We start from the raw sequence: 12,710 nt of genomic DNA on the forward strand, positions 1-12,710 counted from the left end.
CAATCAAAAGTGAACACGTTTACGTCAATGACTTAATTGCATTTAGGTTGCTTTCGACGACATTGTAATCCCCACATGTTCCCTCCATGCAAAAAGTATATATATATAATTTACTCATCTTAGATAAATTTAATATTTTTTAACAAAAATTTTGTTATAAGGATGAAGAAGTTCATTATATTAAAAATTAGATTATATTTGATATTTTTTCTAAAAAAATGAATAAATGAGTCTTAATATGTCAGATCAATGAGTAATTTGATTATTTTGTTAAAAATAATTTTATCTATTTTTACTTTTAAAAATTGATCATTATATGTCAGCATGAAGTACACGTAACATGCTACATGTTTTTTAATGGTAGAAATGAATAAAATTTTTAATCAAAATATCAATTTGCTTTTTAATCTAATGTACCAAGATTAATTTGTTCATTTTTTTAAATAAAGAAAGTAGAATATAATCTAAGGGTCTGTTTGATTGACGGAATTGATTTTCCGGAAAATCATTTCCAACTTTCCCAGCTTTTGATTGGCGGAAAACATTTTCTTTTTGGAAAATGAACTCCAAAACAAGGGAAAATGAGTTACAGTTTAGGGAAAATGTCTTACCCTTTCAATTTCCTTAAGACATTTTCCGTGCTCTCCTCTCTATCGCCTCCTTCATTCCTTCCTTCATTTCCGGTAGAAAACTGCTTCTATTTATCGATTTTCCAGTAACTTGTTCTTTTAATTATTCAATACTTGTTTTTTTAACACAATTACAAATAATTTATTTGATATTAGTTTTTTTCAATTTATAACGGTTAATATTGTAGCTTAATAATTGAGTATTATTATAAATAAATCATTGTAATATATGTAAAAATAATTTAAAATATAAAAATTTATTAATATATGTAAAAACAACTTTTCCGGAAAATATTTTCAGGAAATCTGTCAAACAGCAGAAAATATTTTACACAGATTCAATCAAACACCAAAAAATATTTTCCAGTAAATAATTTTATAGAAAAGTAAAACATTTTTCAGAAATCATTTTACGGAAAATATTTTACTAGCAATCAAACAGACTTTAAGATTTAATACATAAACCTTCATAGTATTTTAGTGTAAAATCTCAGTATTGTGGATAAAGAAAACAATTCGAAAATTTGATTTAACTTAACTTTATATTTAATCGAAATTCAACGTAAAAAATAATATAAAAATAGGTAAATTTAGACGTGAATTTTAAGGCATATATGCTCTTATTTCTTCCAAATCTTATGAAATTGACCCATATTCGCTGCAGCTGCAGAGAAACAACAGCACCAACAACAACGTAGATTTCATGAAAATTTGTGCATATCTACTTATATTCTACGTATCTATATATTTGTAAATAATTTTAAATTTTTAAAGAAATCGGATTTATTTTATTTTATTTTAAATTTAGTCAAAATTTAATGTCAATATCAAATATTAAAATTTTAAAAAAAAATACTAGGATTAATTACTTTGATGTTTATTTACTTGTTTGGAGTTGTAAGAAGTGTGTGGTTGTTTAGATACTTTTAAAATCAAAGAATGGTCCATGGAGTCAACTTCGAATTGAATTTTCCTCGAAAAGTACATTAAATTTACGAGTGGCCCATATTAATTTTCCAATAATATGGAAATTAATGATTAATAGTGACCACTCAAGAATGAAATATCCATTTGGAAATTTGGCAAATTTGATTACTAAATTGAGTAGAAACAAAAAAAATACAAATAAGTGGTTGATTTGGATTATTGCATGCAATATGTAAATTATAGAGATCATGAAACTATATCAAGATTGGGTAATTGATCACATGATTATTGATTTAGTTTAATTTCAAAATTCAATCAATTGTTGATTTAATCTTAATTCGGTTGATACAGTTGTTGTTACAATAATCATAACATGAATTTCAACAAGTTTAAACGCGTATTATTCTTGGATTTAAGGATTTGAGATGTATGAGTAATAGTAGAACTTATATTAAAAAAATTCAGGTGATTAATTTTACTCAATTTGATTTAATTGTAAAGATAAATAATTTAGATTTAAAAATAACTCGAACACAAAATAATTTAAACTTAAAATGATTTGACTCAAAAAATCAGATTGACAAACCTAAAATAACTTAAACTTAATCCAAACTCCAAATAATCCAAATCGAAAGTAATATAAACCTGAATTAACTCAATAAATAATTTAAAATGAATTAACTTGAAAAACAATACAAACATAAATTTATACAAATTTTAAAACCCAAATTAACTTCGAGAGTTTGTAATTAGATGAAAGAGCGCAGGGTAAGGCAGCCGAGCTGGGTAGCAGCACCCACGTGAATCCATCCGCAGCCTGGGACCCTATATAGATCCTCCGTATCCAAAACATGACCCCACCACCGTATGTAAATTGCAAGACAGGGAGGAGAACGGTGGTTTCCTCCTCCCTCTCTCACACGTGCCTTCTCCTCTCCTCGCACGTGACTCTCCTACCCCCCTCATGGCCACCCTTTTGACCTATAAATTTAGAACCTGTATGACACCAAAAAGAGCAACACCACCATTACCAACAACACCAGCTTTGAAAATCCATTGTTTTGGTTTCAACCCACTAATTTTAAACCCATTTCCCAACGTGAAAAAGAACAAAGAATCTGTGCTTTTGCATGTTGTATAGATTGTTGGGAAGAAAAAGAATAAATAAAATCTTTAAAGTGTTATACTATCTTACGTTAACACTGCCACCAAAAGATTTTGTTCCTTTTTTTTCACTTTCTCTATACATATATTCACACAAACCAAACAAGAGGAAGCATTGTTTCATTTTTTGGATAATGGCTACAAAGCTTCTTTTAACCTTTGCCATTTGTAGATTAATTGTTACAGTGGGATTAACCCTTGAACCCACGGAGCTTCTCCGTTTAGGTCTCACCGTCGACCCCTTCGACGTTGAGTCAGCTTCTGTGGATTTTGGGTTGATGACTAAAGTTGAACCGCTTGCGGTCTTACGTCCTTCTTCGGCTAAAGACGTGGCTCAGCTCGTTAAAGCAGCGTACGAGTCGAGTCACGGGTTTACTGTGTCGGCTAGGGGACACGGGCATTCGATCAACGGGCAAGCACAGACTGGAACCGGGGTGGTGGTTCAGATGAGTGGGGTTGGGTCCGGTGGTAAGCCGAGAGTGTGGGGTGGTGATATGTATGTGGATGTGTGGGGTGGGGAGCTTTGGATTGATGTGTTGAAGAGTTGCCTTGCGTATGGATTGGCACCTAAATCATGGACCGATTACTTGTACCTTTCCGTTGGTGGGACTTTGTCAAATGCTGGTATTAGTGGCCAAGCTTTTCATCATGGTCCACAAATTAGCAATGTCCATGAGCTTGACGTTGTTACAGGTTGGTTCATCAGCTCTTTTAACTTTGCATGCCCTTTATCCCTTGTTTCTTGTTCATAGCTCAGTTGGTACTATTGCATGAGTTCGAGCATGTTTTCACCCATGTGTATGTATTTGTGGTGAAACAGGGAAAGGTGAGCTTATGACATGCTCAAAGGAACAAAACCCGGAGTTGTTTCATGCTGTTCTTGGTGGTTTAGGACAATTTGGGATTATCACAAGAGCTAGAATTTCTCTTGAACCAGCTCCACAAAGGGTATATAATATTGTCCATAATCTCTTTATATATATTATCATTATTTATATGAACTTGGTTTAAAATGGGGTTGCCTAGATTTATCCTTCTCTATAACGATAACACGAGTTTAAATTCCATAAAAAGAAATGGGGTTTGGGGTTAAACCTAATTGAAACCCCAAACTTTTACAATTTCCTATAGAATCATGGGACTGTATGAAATAAGATTAAAAAGTACCTTTTTCACTTGTTTGAAAATGGGGTTTGCCAAGACTTGTTGTAACAGTGATTAAAGCTCCATCCGATAAAAAATAAGCTTTTGAGATTGAACCTAATCATAATCCTACATGAAATAATATTATAGAAAACATGCTTTTTTACCTTTTTCTCAAACACATGCTATTGCTATCCAAACACCATTTTTTTAATTGTATTTACAATATTTGTAGGTGAGGTGGATAAGGGTCCTATATTCCAATTTTTCAGCTTTTACCAAGGACCAAGAGTATCTAATATCATTACATGGTAACCAAAAATTCGACTATGTCGAAGGTTTCGTTATTGTAGACGAAGGTCTCATCAATAATTGGAGATCGTCCTTTTTTTCACCTCGAAACCCTGTCAAAATTTCATCCCTTGGCTCCAACAACAATGGCGGCGTTTTGTATTGCTTGGAAATTACCAAAAACTACCACGAATCTACGGCCGAGACCATCGATCAGGTAGGGTTAATATTTAATACATTGTTAGCATAATATGATTTAATTTAGGTTAAAATATGTCATAAATTTTTGTATTTTCTGAAAATTTTAGGTTTAGTCTCTTTATTTTTTAGATTTTAAAATCCAGGTTCAACGGTTAATATTGTTAATTTTTATATTAAATTTTAAATTTATTACAATGTCATTTTTTTTAATTACATGACTATCGAGTTTTTCTAATTTAAAAAAATCACTCCGATAAATTTAATAATGTTAACAGTTAGACTTTAATCTTGATATCTGAAAAGTATAGAGTTTAAATTTGAAATTTTTGAAAAGTATAAAGAATTAAGTAATATTTTAACCTTTAATTTATAACATTTAGGGACCACTTACCACATTATTCTCCTACAACTAAAATATCTTTTTTATTATTTTAAATGCAGGAAATTGAGGCTTTGTTGAAGAAATTAAATTTTATACCCACATCAGTATTCACAACTGATTTACCATATGTGGATTTCTTAGACCGGGTTCACAAAGCCGAGTTAAAGCTCCGGTCTAAGGGTATGTGGGAGGTTCCACATCCATGGTTGAACCTTTTTGTCCCTAAGTCAAAGATTGCCGATTTTGATCGAGGGGTCTTCAAGGGCATTTTGGGAAATAAAACTAGTGGGCCTATTCTAATCTACCCAATGAACAAAAACAAGTAAGTTTCTTAAATCGAGACCGTGTAATTCTTCATTCCACTCAAAAAGTATTATGAAGGTGTTTATATTAGGAGTGAAATTATATTTTAGGTTTTTTATTTGAAAAAATAATAAATTAATCCTTATACATTAGATTAAAGAATAAATTGGTCATTCTGTTAAAAATTTAATCTATTTTTACTGTTAAAAATTGATCACTATACATTATAATGAGATATATGTGGCACGCCATGTATATCTATTTGGTTCTATCAGTCACACCATTTTTTAACCACAAAAATAGATGAAATTTTTAATAGAAATGATTAGTTTACTCTTTAATCTAACATATAAGGATTAATTTGTTTTTTTAATAAAAATTACAAAATGCAATTTGACTCTTAGTACAAAGGTTTTTATGATACTTTTATCGTTGAGTTTTATTTTATGATACTTTTATCATTGAGTTTTATCTTGAGTGGCAAATGATATCGTTTTTATTACACACTAAAAGCATTCCCATGCATGAAACATGCAAATATTTAACATCATTTTCCATCATGGCCCCTTATAGCCACCATATGCACATCATGAAAGATGTTGGTGTCACCTTTTTATATATTTATAACATGATTTTTACATGTTTCACTAATGGATAAACTTAGTTAGTTATATCGATATAATATAACATGCAATGAATGATGTCTATGAAATTATATAATGACATCATCATACATGCATGATATTTGCTAATTAGAGTCTCGGCAATAAAATTTCCATTGTTTTCGAGCTTTCAAGCGAGGGTTTTTTTATTTTTGGTACCTCTATGCCATGTAAGGAAAAAAATGCATATTTGCATTTAAGGACAAAAAAAGTATTGTCCATGTCGGCAACCGTAGGTTAATTTTACGTTGGCAGTGAGTTTTCGCTTTCAAAAGAAGGTTTAATTTGGTTGTAGTCCCCCCTATTGTGTTGGAATTTGGAATTCAATTCTTAATTTGATTCCTCTACTATTAGTAAGTTCAATTAAAATAACACCTTTGGTTAGTAATAAAATTTCACGTCAACTAATAGTGCTATCAATTTGGACCTACTAAAAACACGTCAAATTTTAGAATAGTGGAAGGGACTAAAACTGCAATTAGACCATTAATTGGTGGTCCTGGCACAAGGACATGACCCATAGCAGGTTGGGAGCAACATGCAAATGCTCCTATCCCCAAAGCCAAGGGATTTGAATGCTTTTTAGTGATGAAAAAAGGCCAGCTAGGATTGTGATAAAAACACACCCTTTTAGCTCTTTTTGTTGACTGGTAATGATCATCCAAGTGGGAAGATTCTGGTCTGTCAGGAGATCATGTCTTAAGGTCCCATGATGGTAACTATCCTTGTCTTGTTACTAAAATTGTTCCACAAACATACCTATTATAACCACTAAGCTGGGTGGAGTCATTTTAAATCAATTTTGAAATATACTGAACGTTAAGTTGATGTAGTGTTGTTTTTTGTGATGTGGTATAGATGGGATGGTAAGAGCTCGGTGGTGACACCGGATGAGGATGTGTTTTACCTAGTGGCGTTTTTGAGATCGGCGTTGGATAATGGAGAGGAGACGCAGAGTTTGGAGTACCTGACAAATCAGAACCGTCAGATTCTCAAATTTTGTGCTGAGGATGGGATGAAGGTGAAGCAATATTTACCTCATTACAAAACACAATCGGAGTGGAAAGAGCATTACGGCAGTAAATGGGATCGGTTTCAACGAATGAAAATGAAATTCGACCCGAGACACATTTTGGCGTCGGGCCAAAACATTTTCACTCCCACGTTCCTTTCCTCTTCCAATATGATGGTGATGGACATACCAATACCAATTAAACAAAAAGCTAGAGAATCTATAGATTTTTAACGTACTGACTTAGGAAAATACCACTAGTTCTTTATGTAAATACAATATGGCATAAACAAAGTAAAATATTTATTAATCACATTACATCTCATCCAATCAAATCAATTTTCTAAAGAAGATAAGCCTTTTAAATGCTGTTTGTTATATTCACAAAACTAAAATCAGCTGTAAAAAAAGATGCAGTTTCTAATGGTTTTACAGATGATGCAGACTAAAGAGTAATAAGATCTGCAAGAATCTTTGTTTTGTGTTATCCCATGATTTTCCTGTTGGAAACATCGCAGGGAAAAAAAATTGGAAATAAAAACAAAAATACTTTCCAAGCACCGGTAATAAATAAGACATGACTTGAAAGAGACATTTAGTTGGGATCGGTTTAACTTATACTACCGACAAGAATTTAAGATTGCCAACAATAATGTAAGATTATAATGTTTTGTTGAACAATTTTTTCTTCATTAACTGTCCTTTCAGTGACAAGTATCTTGAAAGTCATTATATGACAAGTCAAATTATATTTTGTTTTTTCTACATAAAAAATGGATAAATTAACTTTTATATATAAGATAAAAGAGTAAATTAGTCCTTATTCAATTGTATAGGGGCCAATTTTTAACAAAAAAGATAAAATTACTCTTTGATCTAATGTGCAAAAAATTAATTTGTCTATTTTTTAATAAAATAGATCAAATGCAATTTAACTCCTAATATAAGTTCCTCCATAAGTTAATAATGCCAAAACTTATCATCAACAGGTACTTTCATTGAATATAATGATATGTAAGGCTTACTTTACCATTTAAACGAGGAGATGTTAATATCAAAACTCGAAACTTGGACTTAAATAAGTGAAACTAGAGCTTTATTCACTTCCTTCTTTGAGTTGTTAATGTCTATTAGAATTTTGTCAAAGTGCTTATCATAAGTTAGAGGCTTATTTAATTAAAATATAGTCTAATAGCTGTTTAAAGGCTTTGTTAGTATATTAACTAAAAATGTTATTAGATTAAAGGGACGCCAAAATTTTTGTATAGGAAGGGCCAAAATGAAATTGGGCCAAATCTAAAAATTTTGGGTTAAAAGATACCAAAATCAATTATTAATTTTGAAGGGAATAAAATTGTAATTTCCTTTTTAACCAAATGCCATAAAAATTTAAAATTTGAGGGGCTAAAAAAATTTACCTATTTATTCAAAGAGGCCAAGGCCGCTACCTGCTTGCCTACTTCCCCAGCTTGAGCTTGGCTACAGTAGGTTGTCTAATACTCAACAAAAAAGAAATGTTACATTGTGATATGGTCATAGTTCCCCCACAATAAAAAACAGACAAATTAATCTCTATACATTGCATCAAAGAGTAAATTAAAATTTTCATCCTTTTACATTGTTAAAAACTAGCGTAGCTAACAAAATAACCAGACAGTGACATGTGAAATGCCATGTGTAGCTCATGCTGACGTACAAGAATCAATTTTTAATAGCAGAAATAGATTATATTTTAATAAAAGAACGAGTTTACTCTTTGATCTAAAATATAAAAATTAATTTATCCATTTTTTTAATAAAAAGGGTAAAATACAATCCACCTCTCAGTACAGAAACCTCTATGATACTTTTACTAGAAGGTAAAAGTACATGTATATTGAGCTGGTATCATGCATAAACCTAAGCAATTGGTGAAAACTTTTGGGGATCCACCTAACAATTTCAATGATAAATTCAAATAAGATATAATAACAAATCGCGAGAAAAAATATATAAATATAATACCTTAAGTACCATTATGACATGAAAATAGAAACAAGAAATGGCAATTACCATAAGTGAAATGGTAAATTCCAGAGATGAAATCAGTGACATGCCAATTAAACTTGGGCAAACTAATAGTACTAAATCTATGAATTACTGCTTTAACATTGATATGGCATGCCCATGTAAACTAGCATGCACCTCGACATGTAAATTACAAGGGTTGTAAACTACTTTGTTTTCGAAAATGAGGGTGAAAGGGAGAATAACCTAGCATTGGATATCCCCTGTTAAAGCAAGATGTCAAAAGGGGTAAGTTTTGTTCTTAACTTTCGTACATTCGAGGTATCGAACTCTTACAATTTTAATCTTACCGGTATGAGTTAGAAGCAGCGAGGATATACTGTCACAAGCATGCTTGATATTAATCTGAATCGTCTGCTTTGGTTTTCTTCACGAATTTTCTCAAGGCGAGTGAATATATTGTTTTCTTTTTCATCGATGTTCCTTCGGCCACCAATTTGACTGCCTGAAATGTACATCATCTTCAATTATTTTTATCATATAGAACCGATGGATGCAAGGTATAAATTTGATAAAATGTGAAGATGGTGAAATGAAGCATACCGAAGAAAGACTATGGCCATTGGAGATCAATTCTCTCAGGTCATTTTCTAACTGACTCTCTGACAGAGTTTCCACGCTGGAATTTGAATTGCCCTCAATCAAGAGGGTAATTTCTCCCTTTGGCTGGCGAGTTGAGAAGGCTTCCTTTGCTGTCCCTAGAGTGCCCCGCCAGAACTGCCGGAATTAATCATTGTCGTTACTAAATGATCACATAAAGAAAATTCCACAAAATAAAACGAGGTCAAACTGGCTAATAGATTTAGAACAAATCATTCAAGGCATTGGTCTTTGCTACTGGTTTATTTTATCAGAAGCATGAAAACAGAACATGATATTACTTATAGAAGTTATGAACATTGATAATTTAGTTATTGAAATGACGAAAAGAAAAAAAAGAAGCTATGTTATCATACACATGGTAGGTAAAAATACGAAGTAGCATACAAATGCATAATGAGAAAAATAAATACAGACCAACCTCTTCGTGAATTTTTGTTAGTTCCCGAGCTATGACGCATTGTCTGTAACGAGGTCAAATAAACTGTCACTGTAAGCCCTAAGATTTGACAAATACAACTAAGATTTCATAGAAGTATCAAAAGACAGAAAGCTAACTGAAGCAAGGAAAAAGCACATAATTTCAACCTCGCAAGCAGAGGCTCATGCACTTAAAAGATGAAAAAAAACCAGATTTCTTCACCCTGTAACCCGATTGCCTAGGGAACCGCTGATACAGATTCCTATTTGATATTAGAGGTTTCAGCTATTAATCTGATAATAGGTTACCTCAAAATTACAGCAAGTTAACTAACAAGCTTTACATAATTGGGGCCATCATGTGTTCTTTCCCCTCTGAAGACTTCCTATATATGTTTTTGAGGGATGAAGATAAACAGATTCGTAGGCATCCAAAAACAAAGATCCACCCAAAAAAGAGGATTTCTCGGCCACGATAAAACGTACATTCCATATTTTGTACTGAATCCCTTCACCTAGACTGACTTGCATGTTCATCCCTTTCCTATGATTCTCACCATTTGATATTAAATTGATCATAGTTCATGAAGTAATGAAGACATATTGTTTACCTTGAGTCACCAAAAATCAGGGAACTTTCTTCGAGAAACTGGCCAAGCTTGTGAGGAGGAACATAGAAGATTTGCGTTGTTGTTTCACTTGCAGAAGCAATCAACCTCTCCTTCCGTGAACCAGCATGTTTCGGAAGAAATCCAACTGCAACATTATATGACATATAAGAGTCTTAACTTTACAAGAATTTGCAGAAGAAGCATGTTCAACCACAATAATTTACAAATGAGCTACCAAATGTGAATTCATCAGTGGACAACCCAGAGGCAGAAAGAGCAGTTAAGAAGGCAGATGGTCCAGGAATTGGAATCACAGGGATGTTTTCATCCACACATATCTTTGCCTAAACCACGATACCAAACATCAATAGTTGCATTCTTAATCAAAGACCAAGCTTTCTATAGAATTCAGCCAATAGGGATGCAAAAACTAACCAGTTCCGTACCAGGATCGCTAATGCCTGGCATTCCAGCATCACTGATTAAGGCTACAATCTCCCCTTGCTTTAACCTCTTTAAAACTTTGTGTTCTCTTTGAGATTCATTATATTTGTGATAGCTTAGCTGAAATTCTAAAACCCACACAATCAGAATTGTTGAAAGACATAACAAAAGGTACCAAACTGATCAAGGAAAAAATTGGCTCGATCTCACTTACAAGAGGTGTTTTGATGTTGTAATAGTGAAGTAACTTCCCAGAATGCCGCGTGTCCTCCGATAGTATGACATCAGCTGATTTCAACACCCGTAGAGCACTGCATTGATGAAATCACCAATAACATGATAGTTATAGGCCAATCGATTTGATGGGTCAAGTTGATTTTGGATGGATCAATCTGGCTCAGATTGATTGGAGTTTTAAAATTTTTAAGTCTTTGTATCAATTTTAAGTTTGAGCCATTTTAGATTATGGCCGGTTCAAATTTTTGGTTCAGATAACAACAACTTCGAATCATTTTAAGTTTTGCTCAGTTCAAGCTCTAGTATTTTTGAGTTACTTGTTCAAATCATTTGACTTTGTGTTAGACAGGTTCGGGTTTGAGTTCGGATTGATTGGCTCCGGTCTTTGATTTCAAGTTAGAGATTGTACTTGAGCTGAGCTGATCCCAAATACTAGGGAGCTTGACTAGAAATTCGGAGCTCTATTCTCGGCTCAAGCTTGATCGAACATTTATTTTTAAGCTTGAGTTCAGCTCAAGATATAATCGAGCTGTCTCGAGCCCGGTTAAGCTCATTTACTAATTTTTATATTCAAGAAGCTCGTACATATTCAACCTCAAGCTTGGCTCAATAATTAAGCTCAATAACTCGCAAACAGTTCGAGTGAAGTATTACTAAGTTTGAATTCGGCTGTATTGATAGCTCAAACTTGAGCTCAGCTCGATAATTATCTAATCAGGTTTAAGATTTTTTTAGTCAAACTCGAGCTTGCAAGCACAATGTATCTCATTTACGCCCCTACATCAGGTCAAGATTCACAGGTATATACATATATATATAATAAAAATAAACTAAAAGAATAGAAATAAATTACCGTAAAGTTATATCTTCAAGGTTTCCAATAGGTGTTCCGACGAGATACAGTCCAGGTTTGAGAGGTCCCTATAAGAAACCAAAACTGAATTAAACATCAATCCAAATAAATTTTAAAAGAAATATTAAAATAATAAGTGAAAAGGAGTGGAATTTTTACGCGTTTGGAGGACTGATCTGTGATTAAGTCGGTAAATTCCGGTGATATTTCGGAGGTCGAGCAAAAGGAACGGAAGCTAAGTGTAGGGTAAAAGGAGATTGAATTGAAGGATTGAAGGCGTCGCTGAGAAGATAACAAGTAAGAAGTGGAACGCCGGGATAGAGCGGCGGTTGCGAGGGAAACAGCGGTGGAAGGCAGTCGTCGGAGCAGCATTATCACTTAACTGAGTAGGGAGTACAAGGATTTATCCCTCCGAGAATTTTGAGTTTAACGAATGCCCATTCAAGTAATAGTTTGCATTTGAATACTAGGCCTAAAAGCCCAACATGGCCCTTCAACAAGCCCATTTGTTCTACTTTTGTAATTTTTTTACACATAATAATAAATTTAACCCTTAACTTTTACATTTTTATCAATTTGATCATTATTCCTTTTTTAGCTACATTTGACTATTAACCTCTCAAAAGTAGTTAATTTGTTTTTTCTTTTAACAAAAATTTTGACTAAAACATTAATTTTTTAGTGGCGGTGTGACAACTCTCATAACAGTCCACGTGTACTTCATACTAACATGGCATTATTTGTCTTATATGTCATAGTCAACA

The 12,710-nt window shown here is 32.8% G+C and overlaps 2 protein-coding genes across 6 annotated transcripts; one reads left to right on the forward strand and one right to left on the reverse strand.

Annotated features, from left to right (window-relative positions):
• Positions 1–2,555: 2,555 nt before the first annotated feature.
• LOC107935091 (cytokinin dehydrogenase 5) lies at positions 2,556–7,062 on the forward strand. Its single transcript, XM_016867646.2, has 5 exons — positions 2,556–3,413; positions 3,541–3,668; positions 4,099–4,371; positions 4,797–5,059; positions 6,561–7,062. Exons 1-5 carry the CDS (start codon positions 2,687–2,689, stop codon positions 6,946–6,948), a joined length of 1,779 nt encoding a protein of 592 aa, XP_016723135.1. The 5' UTR covers positions 2,556–2,686; the 3' UTR covers positions 6,949–7,062.
• LOC107935092 (ribosomal RNA small subunit methyltransferase I) lies at positions 6,996–12,389 on the reverse strand. Of its 5 annotated transcripts, XR_001694136.2 has the most exons (11): positions 12,106–12,363; positions 11,947–12,014; positions 11,071–11,167; positions 10,848–10,976; positions 10,648–10,756; positions 10,413–10,557; positions 9,803–9,845; positions 9,325–9,498; positions 9,072–9,226; positions 8,133–8,207; positions 6,996–7,214 (listed from the first exon to the last, which is right to left on the reverse strand). XR_001694136.2 is itself a non-coding variant. In XM_016867648.2 (9 exons), exons 1-9 carry the CDS (start codon positions 12,316–12,318, stop codon positions 9,122–9,124), a joined length of 1,083 nt encoding a protein of 360 aa, XP_016723137.2. In that variant the 5' UTR covers positions 12,319–12,389; the 3' UTR covers positions 8,707–9,121. The 5 variants fall into 5 exon arrangements, 1 of the variants encoding a protein (XP_016723137.2); XR_001694135.2 differs by having other exon boundaries at positions 6,996–8,207; XR_005914378.1 differs by lacking the exons at positions 6,996–7,214; positions 8,133–8,207 and adding an exon at positions 8,227–8,646.
• Positions 12,390–12,710: the final 321 nt, after the last annotated feature.

This window comes from Gossypium hirsutum, chromosome D06 (assembly GCF_007990345.1).
Source record: "Gossypium hirsutum isolate 1008001.06 chromosome D06, Gossypium_hirsutum_v2.1, whole genome shotgun sequence".
Taxonomy (NCBI): Eukaryota; Viridiplantae; Streptophyta; class Magnoliopsida; order Malvales; family Malvaceae; genus Gossypium; species Gossypium hirsutum.